A 21,685-nucleotide genomic window follows, 5' to 3' on the forward strand; every position below is an offset into this window, starting at 1 on the left:
TTGGAGTTATTTCTGATCATACTCGCCGTATTCAGCGGGCATTTTGTGTAATCGATATGCAGCTTCATTTGTATTGTCGACACGAGGGCTGCAGCTAACGATTTAGCGGTGATTTCAAGGGCTCGAGATGCCGTGTTAGCCTAAGACCAATACCTGAAATCCTGAGGAAAATTCCCAATGATAAAGAAATAAAGTTCAGTTCTGATTTGGAGCCGGTGCCTGTTCAGTCCAGGAAAACTGCTCAACTCTGGGGGTCCATAACTAAGAGCAGTTTGTGTCAGGGGCTGCTTCAAGGATGTTAGTGACCAACAAAGTTCTCCAAAAACCCTCTGACTGTGATTTAGATAAATCTGAACCAATATACTGCCTGAAACCTGAGCTTTATGGGAGTAAAACTGAAGTAGCAGTGGAAGGAAAATGCTTTAAGAACACAAGTTGCCATTAATTAACACTTGAAAACAGCAATCTGCTGGGTCAAAATCAGAGGTGGGTAGTAACGAGTTACATTTACTTGAGTAAGTTTTTGAAAAAATTATACTTCCCGGAGTAGTTTTAAATCACTATACTTTTTACTTTTACTTGAGTAGATTTGTGCAGAAGAAACTGTCCTCTTACTCCGCTACATTAGGCTACAATGAGCTCGTTACTTTTCTTCTTACCTCTTTGGTACTTTACGCCTCATTATTTCTATAAAATGAGGCGTACACGGGGGGCGTATGCCTCATTTTAATGTTTTATTCTGACAGAGAGAGAGACTTCCGCCAAAGGCTCTACCACCTGACTGTGTTTCACCAATCAGACGTAGCCGTGCAGTCTCGTCACGTGACCATACTCAATCTCAGCGGCGGGACGGGTTAGCTTTACAGTTTACAGTCGTAGCAAACAAACAAAGAAATAGATGAAAAATGTCAGAATCAACACAGCACTTTTTTACTCTTACTCAAGTAATTATTTGGATGACTACTTTTTACTTTTACTTGAGTCATATTATTCTGAAGTAACAGTACTTTTACTTGAATAAAATTTTTGGCTACTCTACCCACCTCTGGTCAAAATGCAGCTGTCTACAGCGTCATCTCTAAACTGAAAGCAAAATGCCCAACAGTAATGATCACTTTTTAACCAACATGAACCAGATGCCGGTGGGAGTTTCAGTTTGATATAGCTTCAGCTGGGGTTACCCTGACCCATACAGACATCAGGTTTGCTTTTCTACAGGCCAGAGAGCCGCCACAGAGTCACGGCATTATGTCGGCACAGAAAAAACAGAAACAAAAAGCCCCGCTAATACGCAATAAAAGAAAAAATAAATAGCATAAGCTCGCCTGAAGTGGTTTGTGCCTGTTTTGAAGAAATATTGAAGGAGCGGGTGCATGTCTTGTCTGACCACAAATATTACAAAGACTCGCAAGCTGTTTCCTATTGGAGCCTTGGAACAATAAACTCACAAGACTTCAGCATTTTCCTCAAGTGTGATTTAATTATCCAGATATTCCCACAGATTAAACTACTTCCTGATGCTCTCTCCATTTTCCTCTTTCGGATGTCCATCACAGTTGTTGTTGTTTGAGTTTCTCCTCGAGGATCGTTTCTAGTTGGAACGACTACTTCTTCTACTGAATTACAACCCCAAGCATCGTGGCCTACGCAGCACCAAGCAGTCGAGTTTGTTCGTTCCAACCAACCACAGGAACACGTTTGATTCACAGAGGACAACAGCGTTTGTCTCATTTTTCCATGCAGCGTCTTATATAACCAGCCAGCATTTATAAAAGCTATTGCAAATATCCGTCACCAGTGAATAAATAAAATCCAGTGCAAAGAGGGTTGATAAAACTATTTCAAACAGGGTTTAAAGAGAGCTCTAAACAGTGATTGGGACTGGCCATATTCAAACAATAAATGTCCTTGAAGATGAGAGGTGAGCCCAAATCATCATGTTGAAGAACACTAGATACTAAAATGGGTGTTTTTTTAACAGTTAAGTTTCAGTTCAGCTCTGTCCATCTACATCTGGATGAGTCTTCCTGGACAAAAGCTGCTTATACGGCTGTCAAAATGCAAAGAGCTGGTGCAAGATTAGGCACTGGCAGTGGAAAAAGCTTCTTAGAAAGTTTAAACAACTTCAAACTGAAACTAGCCCAGAACTTTCAGCTGGCTTGTGTTGATCGAGCGCGAGTTAAAGCAAAAAAGCAGGAATTTATCATAGAAGAGAACTAAATATGTGTGCATCAAACCTATAGCTTCTTATAGTCAGTTACATGCTACTCTACTCCACTCAGCTTCATATGAGTTCTGTCTTTCAGCCTCTTAAGTCTCAGCACACAAAGAAAGCCCCTTGAAGCTCTACGGGCCTTTTGACTTTTCCTGCTGCTTTTGAACTCTCCATTTCAGACTGTGACTTTTCCGCATGACCCCCAAGCCTCGCAGTGACCCCCCCGCCCCTCCTCTCCAACTTACCCCCACAGCTCCAGCAGCCTGGAACCACCAGTTCGCCTTCACACACACACATAAAATGAGAAGTGGCAGTGTTGCTGAGTTAGGTCAGGATGTAATGGGCAGTAATGTTCTGCCCTCCAGGCTCATGTCCACAGCACCGTAGCCAGGTTTTAAGTAACCTTTCCCTTAAAAGAGGTGACTCTTGTGCACCCGAGCATGTGAGAGTAGCAGTTAACGAAGTGGCTGAATAAATAGAGTTACAGTGGAGGGTCTGCTGGAGTTTTCATTACTGCCACTGCGTTAAAATTCTCCTGTCTGCCCCAATTCAGAGGCAACGTAACCAAACTAAACAAGCCATCACATCAAATCCTTGTCTGCAGGCAAGGTCCTGGCTACACCGGCTGCCAAATTAACCTCCAAATCAGCTTCTCTCACCCAGTAAACTTTTCTCAAACCACCACTGTTTGTCTCACCTTTATTTCATCCACCATCTCAGCCGCATTCGGACAGAGCAGTTCTAAGAACGCCGTTCTAAGAACGGTCCTCCTCGAATTTCGTTCTGATAACTGTCCTTCCCCAGCGGAACTGTTTCAGTCTGCATTCGCACATGAGTCGGGACCTGATAGGGACTGATGTGACGCAACCGTCTGTGACAGCGCCGTGTTACTTTAGCGCCACATTCAACAACAAAACTAAACTAAACAAAACAAAACCCGGGAAAAGTAAGGAGAGAAGAAAAAAAAACACCAAGAAGCTAACATGGAGAGCGGGGAGGCCACCGTGTTCATGGTCTGCATGATGGTGATATTAATCATGGACGATCACATCGGGCGTCTAATATCGAGGCTGGAAGAGCTCACAGAGAGAGTCAGGAGACAAAGGATGGAGCGCAGGCCATACTTTTTCATTTCATGAAGGAAGAAAGGAGAGCAGAGCGCTGCAGAAAAAGGAGACGACGTGTCAGTTTAACTTATTAAACACGCGCCGGTTGTGTCCGTGTCGTATGAGGAAACATTTCAGCCGTGACAGCATGACAAGGGGCGGAGCTACCAACCACCAAACACCTCCGTCAGATGTGTTCCTATAGAACCCAGAACAGACCCAGCCTCGGAGAAGGAGCTAAAATGGTTCCAGGAACTGAGGGCCGTGGTCCCTAGTTCCTGTATGTGCGAATGCGGGAACAAACGGCCCCGTTCCTGAAAAGGTTATAGGAACTGCAGAAGGTTCCTACAGTGGGAATGCGGCTAATGGAGCCACAGCTCTTCCTTCACCTCACTCTCTCTCGGGCTTCCATCTCTGCCAGTCTCCTCTTTCTCTCACACAGTCTCCGAGTCCCACGGAGAGAGAAAGAGGCAGAGTAGGGGTGTAGTGAGGTTTGACTGCACTGGGGCTTTGAAGTGTGTTGATGAGAGAAAGTGCAGTACTGTGTTCAGACAGGCCCCTAATGAGGGAATTAAGAAGCTGCGCCGGCCGTTCCCCATACTAACTTCCCAGGCGCAAAACAAGACAAGCGAGCGTGCACGTGTTCACAAGCGTGTGCGTGGAGAAAGGCTAATCTGTCAGTTCAAATCAGGCATCTCGCAGCCGTGCCTCTCACCTACAGTCAAGAGGCAAAGTTGGCCTCAGCATTCGGGGCGCTGCAAACATGTCCTTGAGCTGTGCAGTTTCCTAACCTTCTAAGATCAAGTCACGAGTTTAACAAAACTTACGGTAGTGTGAGTCTAGGTAGCCATTACGGGGGTCCATGGCAAACAGCGTGCCTCTGTACGGCAGGGCATGGTCAGCCAGATGTGGCAGAGAACCGTGCAGCTCCTTCTTGAGCAGGGACGGGCGTTCCTCCGTGGACGTGGAAGGTTCCTCGTTCACGCTCCTGTCCGGGGCGCCGGACGTCGGGGCCTGGGAGCTGATGGCATTGCGTCTCTCGCGGTGGTATGGCGTACCTGAACTCTCGTCTTCTGCCAGGACAGAGGAAGAGAAAGAAAGGGCGAGAATCTGATGTTAATAGGTTGCAAAATGTCTTCTGAGCATATTGTGACATGGTGAGAAAGTCTGTTAGCACAGAGGGAGCCAGTAAACGGAGGGGCAGGAGATCGGCTCTGCACACCTGAAACCTTCCCGGCATTATGGGTGTAAATCTGCCAGCTTTTGCCTTCCACAGTGCCAGATGTGGCAGTTCAGAGGCAATTCAGAGTGTTTGAGCAAACGGAAACCATGAATCAAAAAAAAAACCTTAACTTCCTAATTTCCCACAGCTGAACCACACGTTCTTAAACTCAGCTCTGTCTGTTCTCTTTAGCATTGGACTCCCATGGAGAAGGCAGGCTTTAAGCTTGCATTCCAAGCTGCCCATTAACAAGCGTCACCCTTCTCCTTCATTCTCTTTTTGCCCCCACCCCACTCCCTCAGTTCTCAAACTAAATCTTTTTCTATCTGTGTCCAAGGGGAAAATTAGAAGGAGAAGGGTCTCGAGAGAAAGCTTCTTGGCAAAGAGGATAAAGGTGGAGTTGAGTTCGAGGGCTAAGCTCCACCAGAAAGATGTGGCCTTTGACCTATGGCATGGTCTCTAAACTGACATGTATAAGGGTTAGCTAGCTTCCTGACCCGGTATTAGTCCTTTCTATAGTCATAGTCAGTGGGGTTACATGGCACTGAAAGGGTCGGATTATTGGCTAAATTACAATAAGACTGAGTTGCTCCTTATTAGAGCAAAGGTAATTATCCTTGGATATATGGCGGTGAATGAATCGAATCATAGGCACAAAGCATGTCATACCCCGGTATGATAAGTGGCGCTGTACCCATTCCAACTATTGCTAATAGAGCCACTTCCTGTTGACCTCTTCACCACCACCAACAACAACAAACTCAGGTATTGGAGAAAGATGGCGAACGCAGAGCAAGATGAAGCTACGTCCCTCTACATTTGGTCTGTGATGAGCTGCTTGTTGCACAAACGCGATGCACAACGGAGCATTCTCCATCACGTTGTTTGTTTCTTTCTGACGGCGACAACAACAGTAATATCGTCTCTTCCGACTTCCGGTTCCCGACCCCGGGAAAATATCTCGAGCATGCGCAGAACGCAAAGTCTAATTCACCGTCTACAAGCAGGTTTAAAGTGACTTTCAACTGAGTTATCTCTGGGTCTTAATCCTATCCGATCCAATTTCTTGTCAGATTATGGTGTCTACATCCATTTAATAACTGAGTCTTATTGTAATTTAGTCCTTAATCCGATCCTTTCAGTGCCATGTAACCCCACTGAGTGATGAGACTGACTCACAACATGGCATGTCATGTCTGGGACTTCCTTTTATTTTCAAAAATGCAACAGGATGTTATTTCCTGCAACTTGCTTGTTTTCTTTTTTTTTTTTAAATCGAAGGATGGAAATTCTGATTTCATAAGCTGTGACGTACTAAATCTGGGATGTTAATGTGACCGTTGCAACCCGACAGCATCTAACTGCCAATTAGAAACAGAGCAGAGGGCCGGATTAAAGAGCACCACCTTAAGCACTGAATATGGCCGCCACAGTGCACCGCCACTTCACAGAAGAAGAGAAGCAATCATAAAGAAAGAGAGAATGAGATTGAGAGAGCAGCTTGAGGGTCCCGCTTTCATTCCCCTCACTCTCCCACATCCATTACCTGCGTCTGGGCCAGTCGTGCCCTGGCACAGCACTGGCACCAGATTCAAGGATTCTTAACGCGGAACTGACAGCCAGAGAGGCAAGTCGCTCTCATCCGCGGGAAATGACGGTGTCAGTTATGATATAAGTATTTAATCCTATACTGCACAGCCAGTGATCTTATTAAGGGAATAATGCAACTTATACGGTTAAAGCTGGATTAATAGGTCTGCGCTTGCAAAGCGCAATATTAACATAAAGGGATTTCAGAATTGGGTTCATCTCCTAACATGGATTGAGGAAGTGGAGACTAAACTGCAGAGCGCGAGCAGCGAGAAGGGAAGAGCATGTAGCAGCGAGCAGCACAGGCTGAGCCCTCTCAGCTAATTCACATCCAGAAAATCCCCCCTTGCAGCTCGGAAAGTCGACCGGCTACATATTTATCAGCTTGTTTTTAACTTTGATGCAAAGATTTGATGTTTTATAAATGCATTCAACGCTGGGGACTTGGGAGTGGATTTTTAGTGAATAAAACTCGAGTTTCAACCGTTTTAATTCCATCCGTTCACTTGTTCTCATACAGCGAGACCCCAAACCGCTACACAGACATCTCTCTGCTCCATATGAGGTCAAGCGACAAATAGTTCAATCACAGCACTGTCACAATCCCACCATCCCCCTCCAGTCACCCTGGTGAGCCCAATGGAGGGGGGGGGGGGTCATCATTCTACCATATACCTCCTTCAGGGGCTTCGTTACTTCAGTTCATAGAACCTTAAATGGTTAAATAAACACTCTGTAGCACAGGGGTCAATTGACTCCTTGACTCCTCAGAGGAACAGCTATTCTCAAGTAAAGTTTTTCCTCTGCGCTGCTTGCACATGCTGGTGGGGGAAAACCTTCTGTATCAGCATAACGTGTTGAGCATCTGTCAGAAAGTGGGCTAATAAACACGTGCAACTTTGAAAAGCTCAATCCTGCAACACTTTTCCAACTCCTGACCGTCCAACCCAACGGACCCTTTTTCCCTTTTTCCCCTCGCTCATTTTTCATTCCTCTTTTATTTCCTCCTCTTTTCCCATGGTTGCCGCATCCAGTCCTCTCCCAGTTTGCAGGTCTATTCAGACCACAACACAAAAGCAGCAGGCCAGTCCTCTGTGGACCCGAGGAAAGCATGCCTCTAAAAAAAAAAAAAAAAAAACTGAAAAAAGAACTATCCCGCTCTCTCTCTATGGTGATTGAATTTCTTAACATCTTTTCAAAAAGCGCTTAAATGCCTTGAGGCAAGAGGAAGAAACAAGCTAATGGTGGATGGGGAGAGCTGAACAAATTTCAGAGCCCTTTCCTGCTCGCGTTTGAGGTTGAAAGCGAGCTCCTGCCTTTCAAGTTTCAAAGTCCTCCTTCCTCCCGCAGTGTCACTGAAGGATTTGAAAAGAAGGTAATTGTGCTCACTGCCGTCCTGATCAGAGCACACGCCCCAGCTCTAGTATTTCAGGAGCTTTCTCTGCCACTATAATGGTACCTGGTGCTCCATTCCTGCATTCTTCCTCCCTTACAACTCTTTCTCCTCTCCCCCTGACCCTCTACAAATGCACTCTCTATTGCTCTCACTCACTTGGTTTCTATCTCTCTTTCACCCCCAGCGAGCCACTCATTAAATCCTTAAACCCAGGTTTCTCCCTTTTTTTTCCCCCCCTTGTCTGTAGTCTCTATTGTAAGACTCTAGTTCAAATACCTTTCGAGAAAAAAACCCTATGCGTTGCCTTTAATGTGGGCCTATGAAAGGGAGTGTGGACGCAATGACAAAATGAAATTTTGAAAGAGATAATGAGATATGGAGTGGGGCCAATGCCCCTAAGAGATAAGAGGGGCCAAAGTTAAGGGTGCCCAGGAAATTAAAAGACATGGGAAGTGAAACAAAACCCTTTGCCTCGTTGTGTTGAAGGCGTTCTCCGGAGGCACAAGGTTAAGAACAAGGTTTGTTGTTCTCCCACAAGCCAAACTGTCCTTAACGCGCGAGTATCTGATTTGCCTTCCAGCTTGGGACACGCTTCCATGTTTCAGGGGTTTTCACAAAGGACCATTCCATGCAACGATTCTCCCCTTCATGAAACAAAAAGAAGAAGAAATGAGAGGAGGTGTTGTTTCACTCTGAGCCAAAGCCAGACATATGTTGTATTCCACCTTCTGACTTCTCAAAGCTCTGTGGCACAAACAGGTTTTGGCTGGGGAGCACATGGAGAGAGTGAAGGATATATACACGGTGAAATCACAAAACACTTCTTCAAAGCTCCTCTCCTCCTGTGCAATAATCTCTTGCTCCTTTTTTTTTTTTTTTTTTCTTTCTCTTGCAAATCAACTCCAGGGAAAGACTCAAGACTCCCCAATTAACAATGAGAGGGGGAAGAAAAATTCCAGCAGCTGGCTAGAGTTTAATAAGAGCACCTCTCCAAGCGGCTTAGGCTTATGTACCTGATTCACCGGCCCTGGCACTGATGCAAAAGACAGAGGGAATCATTTACGATTAGTGCAGGCTGAAATAAGAGCGACTCTACCCAACCCAAATACAAAAGCACAGGGGATTACTGCAATTGTGTGAGGTATTTTTCTGATCAACTTCTTGGCTGATTGGCTCAGTGCCACAAGGAGCTTGCCGCCTTCCCCACAACACGGTTCAGTTTTGCTATTATTTGGAGGTTACCGAGTCCTGTGGAGCTCCCCGTATCGAGCAACTTGTGATAAATAAACCTAAACATCAGAGGAAGAATAAGGTCATTACTGCAATATCCGTGGGCAGGATAACTAACAATCCCCCCGTCAACATGTCTGCCTGAGCCCCAGAGGAGCTTCAGGAAAAATTAAGTTCACTCCCTCCAACTTTGCACTCATGTTTGATTTGGTCTCAGCAGGCTGAATCCGTGGTGGTACATTATTTAACTATTAGCATGCGACGGATATTTTTGGCGAATTGCAGAGAGAGATCAGGATGCTCCCCCTTCTGGTTAGCAGTCAGTCAGCCGCTGATTTCCCACGCAGCGCTCGCAAATGCCCTTCTCAATATTCATCTAAGTAAATTTGACGACTCCCACATCTCAATTTGGCTCTCGGCAGCCCACGCCCCAACCCCCCCTGCTCCACGAACCGCCGTCCCAGCCCGTTCTCTATGCTGCCAGGGGGTCTTCGGGGACGAACCCGGAGCACGGCGGCACGTAGTCCCAGCCGCCAAGCCTCAGGGCCGGGGAGGGGCAAATCAAAGCCTGCTTGACTCTTTCCTTCTTTCTTGCGCTCACCTCAAATCAGCCTCACAGCAGGGTTGTGTCATGCCCCAGCCTCAGCCTGCCCCTAGCTATCCCTTATTCACCCATTAGGGGCACAGACCCACCATAGAGCAGCCCGAAACCCCACGACCATTTCATCAGGGCCACATTGTGAGGGAGCAATGAGCATTGCAGTGAGAGGGCTGAAAGCCTCGACTCTGAAATGGGCCCTGATGCGTTTTTTGACGACGGATAGTTACAGCTTTTAAGGTTGTTCACTCAAAGGCCATCTTGGCCTTCATTCTTTGAGGAATCAGACACCACGAGAATGCATTTGATCAAGGCTTCAAAGCCAAAGATGCCATTTGGAGCTCTGATTGGCTCATAGACTCGATTAGCCTTGCTTTCGATGGTCACAAGCCAGCCGTAACCTGTTAGTCATTCATAACGTCCTCTGTAACAATGTGAAATGATTGTGGGCAAGGGCAGTTACGCCTGTTTGGGACAGTGGGTCTTTTAGGGTGAATCTGGGAACACTGCCCACCAGACCAGAGTGGGCCAGCTTTCCACTGGGCCTCTGCACTGGAATCCCACTTCTGACACCAGAGTGATCCGGACCGAGTCTGTGGCACTCAGATTAGAAATGCCTCGCCAAGAGAAACGGATATCAAGCCAAGGCAAAGGAACACAAAGCCAACGGTTAGGATAGAACAGACAAAATAACGCAGTCATTTTAAGCAAATATCAGTGATTTGAATGTTTCCCACCTGTCCGTGTCGAATAAACCTGTAAAAGTTTGATGTGTGGGGGGAGTTTGTTTGTGTTTGCATAAAGATACTCATGTTTCTACATGGATTTAAGTGCATTTTCTGCAGTGCACTGAAACACATATCCCCTCCCATTAAGATGGTTTGCCGGCACTTAGTAAGAGTTGGATAATTAGACACTTCAAAGGCACCTGCCCGCCATCCCAGAGGAGGCCAGACTCACCGCCCCTCGCCCCGTTTAAAAGCATGTTAACTCGTATCTGAGGCTAGCAGGCTAATTTAACTTTTGACATTTGATATCTAAGGAATGAGAGGGATCAGCCATTTAGCTGGAACAGGATTACCCCCCCTTCGCCAATCCCCCTCCTCCGCTCAAACCCCCCCTTTTTCAACCAGTCAGCCTGGATTCATTAATTTTCCTGCTGCTAAGCACTTTATCAATGACTGGTGAGCGTCTAAGTCCAGAGTGGACTCTCTCTCAGCTTTCCGTGTTGATTAAAGCCCGTGGATGTTCAGATCTGTGCGTCTAATTCACTGCCTGCTCTGCTGCTGCCGATCACTTCTCACACCTGCGAGTCCAGCTCGATGAACGGAGGTCAAACTCCTGCAGGAGTCGCTCAGGCTGCACTTACATTGAGCAGACTCATTTGGAAAATAACGGTCATGTGTAAAGAAGGCTGAATTGCCTAGAAAAAGATTTTATTCGTCCTCTTACAGCTGGTTAAAGGGGAAATTTGCATATCTCAGGCGATACCTCTTCTTAAGTGGATAAACTTCTCTTCCCCGCGCTGCATTGTGATCATTTTCCACACTCAGTTACTTTATTCTTGTTTCTGTTGACAGACAACCGAAGTAGTTACCTTTTAATTAAGCTGTGACTAAACTTTGAAGGTCTATTGCGGTTGTGGGAGGTACATTTGAGAAGTTAAGTGTCTTACCTGCACCAGACGGCGGTCTCAGGCAGCGCGCTCCATGTCGTAACACAGTTCTTTAATTGAGAAACTGTAGTGGCGACGTAAAACTCTCTAATGTGACACGGGGTTTAAATCCAATGCATTTGCTTTAGATGCAAAGATTGGCTCCTCTGGTTGCCCCATCACAAATCCCGCCTGCTCCTTCAAACTGAGAGCTGCTGCCTACTGCAGGTGGGGTTGGGCCAAGTAACCCCATTTAAAATAAATATTCTTTTAAATCAAACCCCTGCTGTATAAATGAGCCAAACCTCCACTGGGTATTCGTGTTATTCACTGTAAATCTGTATTAATTTCCACTGCCCGAGCCAAATATATTCAAATACAGTCGGTGATCTTTGACACATCACAGGTAGAGAGGTGTTGGGAGTTAACTCACATTCATAAATTCACATTAGTCTCAGTCTAATGCATTCTGCTGAATGTCTACATTACAGGTTGAATCAGGGGCTACACATAGTGTGACGGATCTGGGTTAAATGAACAGCGTGCCTGGAGCTTTGATGCTGCAGCTGGTAATGCTTACAACTTCTAACCCGTCACATTTGGACATAAGGCCCTTTTACCACAGAGCATGACAATCAGAATTCCAAACTACAAGCCAAATGCAATAAAAATAACAAAGTACAATCGACTCCTTCACTCTGCTCTCCGAGTATGGGGCTGTTCAAAACGCATATTAAGTCAAAATAATAAGAAAATCCTCAGCGTTTCACCTGAAGGAGCCAGTTCATCCAAGCAAAGAGTCGTTAACAAACTTTGGTCATATTCGTCATAAAATGTAATAACCGACACAAACTCCTGACATGTGATCAATAGAGGAGAGCCTACTTTATAAAGAGGGTGTGGTTCGTCCCAATTCCCCTAAAACCTACAGGAAACACAGACCACTTTATTCAATTTCAGGCAGAGAAATCTCAGCAGATTAAAAGATCGGCCAAGTTGGCCTAAACAGACCGAACCTCCATCCTCTCTGCTGGGACGGGGCTGCGGGTTAGAGGTGAGAATCCCTCTGTAAAGGGTAATGAGCAGCAAGTCGGGCTGAAAGCTGCAGGCCCGGACAATATACTGGACAAGGTCATCATTTCAAAAGTCAAAAGTTTTTCTACTCGGGTCCAAAGTCGAGTCCACGTCCTAAACTTTAACTTTTGACTTGAAAACAGGATTAAAGCAGCTTAACTCTGCACTGTTATAGTACACAGAACAGAATTCATTTAGAATGTTTATACTCTGACATCAAAGACATTTTCTGTCTGGATCATTCATCTTTTATTGCATTAAGACCTGAGCAAACATCCCTAAACCTAAAAAATCCTGAAGGATTTCTGAAAAACTGGACAGAATTACTGATTGTTGATGAAAAGCTTTACATATTAGTCTCTGATGCAGATGGAAACAATGACAAAAAAACCACACATATTAATTTTCAGCTGCAGTTTTCAGATAAATGCATCGGTGAGGTAAATTAAATCATACAAATTCAAGAATTTCTAAAAGGTAAAAAGCTCACAGACATAACTTCCCTTCTGAAAGTTAAATGTTGCTTTTGTTGCTCTCAGAATTAGTGACGCTGCATCACTTTAAAAGGCTTTTTCACCAGATAGATTTGGTATAATTCTGGTGCTTGACGTGACGTTACCTCTTCATGGTTAAGTGATTGGATGCAGGCAGCTATGGACTGGGATGAATTAGGTAATAATTACCTACTTCTCAAAGAGTTTGATTCACATGATAAATAAGGTCACAGGACAGGGGGAAGGAACATCTAATCACTGACATCAGAGTCCTGTTTTCCACACCACTATAATGTAAAAACAGCACCTGCAAAGATGTTCTTCGCACTTTGAAGTGAAGCAACAACAATCAAGCTCCTTAAAACTGAGGAAGTCCTGATAACATCCGATTCTACACGAAATGAGAAAGTTCTACTAACTGGTGGACAATGGAGAGACAAGCTTTTGCATTGGCAGGGCTAATTCGCTTGCTCATATCAAACGCACACAGGTTGTGATGGGAAATCTTTCTCTTTCACCTTCCACAGACGTTTGGAAATGCGCACGCGATTAACTGTAGGACCCTCCCCCTACACACAATGGCCACTTACAGTATCCTTCTCACACTCATTGGCTTACGGATTCAATGAAGCGCCCCTTCCACGTTTAACGTGTAAAACAAACCAAAAAAAAAGGGCAAATTTACTGGTCACAATAACTCAAATTTTGGTCGCAGTCTGGAGCCCTGCTTGGGTACAGCTGCATGCTAGAATATAATAGAACTACCAAACATGAAATATATATATAGATATACATTTATATAAAAATTGACTGATTAAACTATCCGCTTTTATGTAATCTTTGAAACTTCTTTACAAAAACTACAAAGAACAGCTGCAAAGAGAAAAATTTGTCTCTAATCCTAATTAAACTTTCAGTTAACGCGTGCTACCCTTGGTCATGTGCATATAAGTTTTTGAGGTAATGAACTTGTTAGGCCACTTGAACTACCTATTTTCTGTAACAAGTAATATAACCTAAATTCGCTCTGCAATATGCTTTTTGAGCAACTTTAGGTAGAGAGTAAATAGAAGAAGAATAAATTCAGCTTGCAGGTGCCTCCCTCTCTGCTGTGCTTCAGCTGGAATGCGGGCTGGAACTGTACAACCATATAGCTGTAGAAGCAGCAGGGATTAATGCTAGATACACACACGTCTTGGCTCCTATTCAATGTTTAATCAGCTTTGTATTTCATTCATTTTGAAAGAATTTCTTTAACAAAAGGGATGTGAAGTCTGTAGTGTCAATGAAGGAGTTACTTTCACTTAAAAGATGTATAAGTATACTTTAAAGTATAAACTTAGAAATAGTTTAACTCAAATTTCTGTTTGTTTGAAAGATCAAGTTTCTTTTTTTACAGTGTAACAAAGAGTTTTACAACAGTTCAGATAATTTCTATTGGAGTACATTTTCAGTGATTTGTGTTTCTACAACATAGCGAAATGACACCGGATTCCAAAGCATTTTGTATTTAAAAAGAATCAAACTAATGTTTAAAATAGAGCTGTCCAGGTATCGACTCAAATCAAACTAAGAAAGCTTTCAGATAGATGTGTCCGAGTTAAAAGGGATTAATAATTAAACCCTGACAGTGAGGATAAACCTACTCAGTATGTTAGTTTCTACAAATATGTTAGCTTTAACTTTCCATACATGGGACACATTCCTCTGTCTGACCTCATAATACAGCCTTTCTTCTTTATGTCTATTTTCCTAACCTTGTCATCCCTCTTTTACTCATCATACCTCCTGCTTCAACACTCCCCTCCTGTTGCTGTCCCCTCTCGGTAATAAGCTCCCCTCATGTGTGACCTCTCCTGTCACCCCCACCGGTGGAATCCGCCTCTCCAGCTCCACTCTCTTGCCTCTCCCTCTCTAATCTCTGCATTACTTTTCCATTAATCCTACATTTGGCACAAGGTTGGCCTCTGCGGCTCAGTTTGTGATCCGATGCTCTTTTGGAGAGTTTAAAATTCATTCACGTAAAAGGTTTTTTTGCCCGTTGAATTCCCTTCTTTCTGCTGTTTTACCTCTCTTTCTTCCACCTCCAGCTTCTCAACACTTCTTGTTAATTTCTTATAATTCACTCTTGCTGCCTGTTCACACCCATCGTGCTCTTGGGTTTTCTCCCAGTTCACATCTCTTTTCCCTCAATCTCCCTCCATCTCGCTTTATCCGTCTCCGGGAAATTCTCTTCCCCATCTCCATCCACTACCTCCCTACATCTATACCTCTCCCTCCCCCCCGAGCCGCAGTGGGACTGTTGGACTCACGCAGCTCCACGCTGAGCTGCTCCAGAGCCAAGCCAGAACAAAGAGCCCATTGAGCCGAGCAGAGACATAATGTGGGCCGCCTCTGACAGCACCGAAGATGAAGTCATGAGGTCGCCCAACAGTTAATAACGCCGGCCCATCTTTGAGGCTGAACCAAAAGTGAGTACAGTTTGGTGTCGTTGAGGAAAGCGAGAGAAAAACTTGCGTGCATGCATGCATGACTGAGCGTCCGCAGTCTGCGCTGCGTGTGCACGCATCTCAGAACATGTGGATGGATAAAAAGCTTTTAAGAGCGTAATGAGATACTCTGTGACACTGAAAAATGTGCTCAATCACTTTGTAAATACCACCGAGGAAAAACAAAACCGCTGGAGAATTGCACTTTTACTTCTGGCTCCGTTCCAGCTGCGATGAAGAACACCCCACCCAACCGCCGCCTCCGCCGCCCCCTCTTTCCTTATTGGAGTCTGTCTGGCGCAAAGTCTGACATGAGACACATCTCCCCAGGACAGAAGCTGTCGCTGCCAGGCCAACACTCCCAACATCATTAGACTCACAGCTCCAGGTGAGATCAGCGAGGGGAGCCAAGGCTGAGTGAGGTGCAAGTGTTGCAGGTCGGAGGTTTGGTTCAAGTGGTAATCTTAATGCCACTGAGTGGACACGTAGGCCTGTCACAATAACACATTTTTCTGGACGATAAATTGTCTCAGAAATTATTGCGACAAGCGATAATACTGTCGCTAAAGGGCAGCATCTCTTTAGCAATGAAGCGAACTACACTGTCTGAGAGTGTAATCCATGTCGCACTGTCCTGTTTGTACTTGGTTTGTCGACTAAACGGAGGAAGACGGCCCACTTGTTGTGGGTTTTTTTTCCCCAACTGGGAAAACTGCAGCGGATGATTGTGTTTTAGATGCATACGCATGTTTGTTGTGTTGCCGCTTTTAATTGCGACTGTTTTCCAACAAATGCGACACACCGACTCGCACACGTTCAGTGGTTCACCACGGGCGTTCGGTTTAAATCCGAAATGCTCCCAGACTGCAGCTGTCGCGTTTGGCTTAGAAACCAATTCCATCTTTTTTCTCTTTTTTAGGCGTAGCCTACTCGAACTCGCAACTAGCTTTCTCTCTGCCTGGTGCCTACCGGTATACTTCTCACGCGGCTCTTTAGCTGCACTCTGTGGTAGGCTACGCCAGTAGTCCCGCCTCCCCACACACCATGTGACTGACATGAGGGTTCACTCATCGTTACTCTTAAGGACCCGAGAGGGAGAGAGAGAGACGAGGAAAACAAACAAGCATGCAAATGGCATTTATCGCAGCCAGAAAAATGATCGAGCTAATTTTAATTATCAATTGATTTATTGAATATCGCGACAGGCCTATGGACACGGCATATTAAAATGCCTCTACAGGACTTGCTTGTCGAGAGGCCTCTGGACTGAGTTGTGATCGGGGGAGGAGGAGAGAGGAGGAGGCAGGGGAAAGAAGAGTGAAAGGCAACTATGCAATTGATTAAGATTAGAAGGACTTGCTCAAGTTTAAATTGCACAGCCCCTCCGCTGTAAGCAACAAACCTTTCTTTCCCCGCAAGTCGAATTTGTCTCCGTTACACATCTGAGTTCACTTCTCCGCATGCCCTCCCCCTCTGAAAATCAATTCCTCCTCTCCTCCTCTGCGCTTTTCCTCCAGCTCTGCACACAGACCAGGGCGAGGGGATTACACTGTCCCTCCCCATATCCAAGCTAGACAACAAATGGTTCTTATCAACTAACACCCCCCCCACTGCCATCCAGGAAGAAGAGACAGACAAACCGGCCAAGCCGCTTCAGCGCGGATGTGTTCTTGAGCTCCGTCTTCCAAATCGTGGCAACTCTTTTCACACTTGAAGGCTGAGCTATTTACGAGGGCCCTGGGAGAATATGTGCACCGCACTGGAGGGTGGGAAGAACTGAGGGGAGAGAGTTGCTTCTTCTCAACCTCTGCTTCTAATCAATCACCAGAAATCACTGCCGTGGTTTACGGCCTTTGATCCTGGCTCCTCTTTCGCACTGCGAGGGAGAGAGTTGGGCGGCGAAAGGGGAGGGTAAGCAGTGAGAAGGGTGAGAGTCGAGGCCGGGGGGGGGGGGGGTCAGGGGAGAGAGAGAGAGAGAGAGAGATCAGGGGGTGTGGAGGCTTTTGCTCTCTCAAATATGAAAGCATGTCCTGATTTAGTCCAGTGATTTTAACCCGAAATAGAAGTCATCTTTAGTTCTGAAAACAGAAAAACATCCAAATGCGTAAGAATTACAATGATTTTACTGGATATCAACCTTAACTGAGAAAGACTACAGTGTTTCTATGGGACCATTAGATGTAAGTCTGCATAAGCCACTCGGTTTTATTTCTTTCTCATTTCTTTAAAGCTTCTTCACAAATGTTCTACAGAAAAGTTGCAGAGAAAAATAAGCTTCTTATCTGTGACTTTTGCTTCAGTTGAGTTACTCGTTCTTGTTCATGTGCGAATAACAAGTGAATAAAAACTTGTTGGGTTACTTGAATTACTCGGTTTCTGTAATTAATAATTAAACTAAAAGAAGACCTAAATTTCAGAATCAATTTAGCTTTTTCGGTCACTTTTTATAGCAGAACTTGTTAACCTTGAGCAGAAGTTTGGACTGAGCTTGAAAGTATCTCCCCCTTCCCATCCCTCTCTGCTGTGCTTCAGCTCTGCCTCCAAAGAGGGTTGTGCATGCATAGAGGAACCTTGCAAATGACAGTAGAAGCAGCTAGAAAAGCCAGAGGAACCTGACAGTTATGATTTAAAACAAGGAATTAAGTACTGTGTGAATTTTACCATAATTTCTTGAACTTTTAGTTGCAACTAAACAAATGAATTTGTACAGTTTCTATTTCCCTGCACATGTGCAGCCCAGATAGCAAGAAGGCAGAGGTTAATGCCTTTACAACATGGAAGACAACTGCATTATTTTTTAATTGTGGGTGTAAAGGACCAGATGTCGGGGAAATGCAGACTGTGGCAGGATGATACTAAAATACTGGAGGAAAATGCTATCGAGTAGGCGAGTGATGCCAGTGTTTGAGCTCCCAAAAAAAAAAAAAAAAAAAAAAATAGAACTTTTTTAGAAATTTTTAGATCGGCCACAGATGCCACTACAAGGGAATTGAACGCATTTAAAGTTAGATGTGCAGTTCACTAAACGAATGAAAAGATATTTACATTCTTACGCCAATAAAAGCACACAGAATTCAAAAGATTAGTTATCTGCTGTCCCTCTCCATGCAGTCATTCTTTCGCATTAAAAATCCCACCGTGGTGTCAAGGCCACTAGTTGCTGCTTCATCCTGTGAGTCCATTCAGTAAGAAACCACCAGTGGTAAGGAGGTGAGGGGCAGTGAACACAACAGAGAGGATGTAGAGAAGAACATGCCACAATAAATCCCCCGAGCAGGGTCATGACACTCCTGCTTTATGCCTCTTGGCAGGAGGGAGGCCACTGATGCCCAACAAATGGACAGAATGGTAGAATAATCAACTACTGTTTCCCTGCTTTATTGGTTTATGAGTTTATGGGGCCTCTGGTCACCCCTGAGAGTCTCTCTTTGAGGGAACAAGATCCAGCAAAGCTGCAGATTTAGCAGGGAGCGGCCTCTGGTTGCTCTGCGATGATCTCTCTCAGACCAAGCCAATTCGACGCTAAGAGGCCGGTCGTTGCTTCTGACCTGCGTGACCCCTCGCACTCAGGCTTTTGTGGTTCACAGCGTGTCAGTGAAAATGACCTCAAGTTCCTTTAAGGGGCCATTGTGATGGTAAGCATGAACTCTCACAACGTATTAAAGTTAAAAAAATCTCAAATTGAGAGTCCGGTGACGGCACTCGAGATGCACCAAAAAGAGGTTGGAAAAGAGGGACCTTTCCTTTTGCTAAAGTACTTTGAAGCAATACAACGCAGTTTAAACAGAGACTACTTGGTTCAGCTTTAATAGTCCACAGTTGTGCGTCCGACTTTCCCTGCCCAGTAAATCATATTACCGACTTTACAAGTGGTTTAAATAAGTCAGCTAAACTGTTGGCTTCTTCCAGAAACCCGCTACTCCTGTTATTTGCCCTGTCTGACGTCACTGGAGCGGTGTGTTTCCAAATCTCTCCGATTCTTCACCACAAGTTATTCAGAAAAAGTTCCCCATTATTTCATAAATACAAATGGCAAAAGTACTTATACCACTGGCGAATCAGCAACTACAAAGGAATATGTCGGTAAAAAGCCACTATTTTACCCGTAACCCCTCTCAAAACCAACGTAGCAAGAACACCCAGGAGATCGGGGATGCAGCTAAGATGGCGGAATCTTCTCCACAAGACGCCGCAACCGTGATGACTGAACTGCAAGGTATCAAGAATATCCTCGAGAACCTGGTTACGGACATGTCAGGAGTGAAAAGAGGAGTTGAGACGGTGAATGAGTCAGTGAAAAGTCTGGGCTGCAGAATTACCGAGGCTGAATCCAGAATATCCAAACTGGAGGACGAAGAAGAAAAAAGGGCCCCGGTGGTGAATGACCTAGCGAGACAGAACCACATACTGAAGGAGAAAATAACGGCGCTGGAAGGCTTTACCCGGCGCCAAAACATACGTATTGCGGGCGTAAAAGAAGGAATGGAAGATCGCGACTGGGATGGCTTTATGGAAACATTACTATCAGAGGCTCTGGATATTGATGTCGACGACTGGTATGAAGTTGACAGGATCCACCGGGTCGGCCCCAGACCAGGAGACAACGCCAGGCCAAGACACATCATTGTCCGGTTTCTACGGGACAAAGCCAAGGCTGCCGTGTTAACGGCGGCGAGAAAGAAGAAACAAATCACCTGGAACGATAGGAGGATGTTCTTCTTCCAAGACTATGCACAGGAGATACAAGAGAAAAAGGATGTCCAAATCTTTAAAAAAAGACCGGCATTGTATAAATGGGAATTTTTTAAGTTTCCATGGGGTCTAAAGCTGTAACATGTGCTACAAGTAGGATGAGCACTGACCAAAAAGAGCAAAGATGCAATTCCACTACAGCTAAGCTCTGGCGGCATCGCCACAGTCTGCAGAAGTCTTCGGGCAGTGGCTTATGCTCATCTTCCAGCAGCGAGGGGAGCAGCAGGGCCCCGGCAGGCAGATCTGGGCAGGCGGAAGTGTGCCAGACGAGAGAGGCCAGGCAGGGCTGGACTGGGATCGGGCAGCTGAGGTTCCACTCCGCCCTGAGCAGCAGCGAGGCTAAGTTAATCCTGTGCCTCGGGCCCTTGTGAGGTGGCTCTGCCAAAGTCTGTCCCCCTGCTGCTGCAGGAAATTGCTTTCAGTGCAGAGGTCCATGAAATGGCTATGGCTCACCAGTAAGGGCTGCGTGTGCACATTGTGTTTTTACAAACTCTAATCTACAGGTAGCTGCTATAAAAGTACCAACCCCAAAAAGCTGCTCCACTGTGGTGAACTGCGCACCCCCTTTTCTGCATTTCTTCTTCTTCTTCTTGCATAAGTTCTTTTTTTTTCCCCATTTCTGTGTATTATGTCTGCATCATACAAAGGTCTTTTGACACTGAAAGCCAGTTTTCCTGTGTGGGGTTGTGTGTCAGGCTCTATAACGCCTCCTCCATTGTACTGTTTGACCCGTGGGCCAGCCAGAGCTCCCATGAGGTCCCTTATCCCTCCATCAGTTCTCTCTCATTAGCCCCAACAGGCAGAGAAGGGTAACATGAAGGGGCCCTCGCTTCCCCTCCCTGCTTCCCATAAAATAAATACAGCATAAATACAGATGACACAGATCACCCTTTAGCAGTTGTGACCCACAAGTGAATCTCTTAAAATAACCACCAGCGAGCTTGCTTCCTGTGAAAGAAAATGGCAATTCAAGACGCGAGAAAATATATAGAAATGTAGCTTTAAGCAGGTATAAACATCTGTAACGCACCGTTTTTATAATGCAGATGTTTTTGATGTAACTGCTGACAAACATTTTTAAATACTCCCACATTGTAGCTTGTTTAGAAATACATTAAAGCGTGCTGTAAACTGTTAATTAATAATTTATTAAATACTTTTGCGAGCTTAATGGGGTGAATTTAAGTTTAACTGAATTTTAACTAATCATTTGGTCTGCTGTCAGGCTGCATTTTTGGGTGTTCTTTTTTAATTTATGTGTTTATCGTGAATTTTTCTATAGTTGCACAGCGCTTCTTTTTTTTTTTTTTTAAGGAGGGGAGTGACGAGGTCTAAAATGATGCATTTCGCTCCTGCCCGAGCCAAAATCAGCCGGCCTGAAGCTGATTTCACTTAAGCTCTAAACTCTGTAAACTTTAGCAACATTTTAAACATTTTCAGGCGAGAAAGTAGTCGTTTAGATCCCCAATGTGTTGAAAATCTGACAAAATACCGGCTATTTACAATTTTGTTCCGACGAATTCGGCGCTACTAAAGCTAGCCATAGTGAGCAACGTACTTCCGGTTATTTTCACAAAATAAAATACCCGTTGTACAGCATAAATACAGATGACATAGATCACCCTTTAGCAGTTGTGACCCACAAGGGAATCTCTTAAAATAACCACCAGTGAGCTTGCTTCCTGTAAAAGAAAATGCCAATTCAAGACACGAGAACACACATTCTTTGCATTTTCCAGCTCAAATCCGACGCCATAGGCATCTGCTGTCAGGCTGCGTTTTTGGGTGTTCTTTTTTAATTGATGTGTTTATCGTGAATTTTTCTATAGTTGCACAGCGCTTCTTTTTTTTTTTTTTTTTTTTTA

The 21,685-nt window shown here is 44.9% G+C and overlaps 1 protein-coding gene across 3 annotated transcripts in view; it reads right to left on the reverse strand.

The window, feature by feature from the left end:
• The window catches only part of gli3 (GLI family zinc finger 3), a 114,213-nt gene that overhangs the window by 70,996 nt on the left and 21,532 nt on the right, over nucleotides 1-21,685 (reverse strand). For 2 of the 3 annotated variants that reach the window (XM_075452029.1, XM_075452027.1), the window contains exon 3: nucleotides 4,149-4,394. In XM_075452029.1, coding sequence (XP_075308144.1) covers nucleotides 4,149-4,394 — 246 coding nt within the window. The remainder of the gene's footprint in view (nucleotides 1-4,148; nucleotides 4,395-21,685) is intronic. The other variant, XM_075452028.1, reaches the window with a different exon arrangement.

This window comes from Odontesthes bonariensis, chromosome 20 (genome assembly GCF_027942865.1).
Source record: "Odontesthes bonariensis isolate fOdoBon6 chromosome 20, fOdoBon6.hap1, whole genome shotgun sequence".
Lineage (NCBI taxonomy): Eukaryota > Metazoa > Chordata > Actinopteri > Atheriniformes > Atherinopsidae > Odontesthes > Odontesthes bonariensis.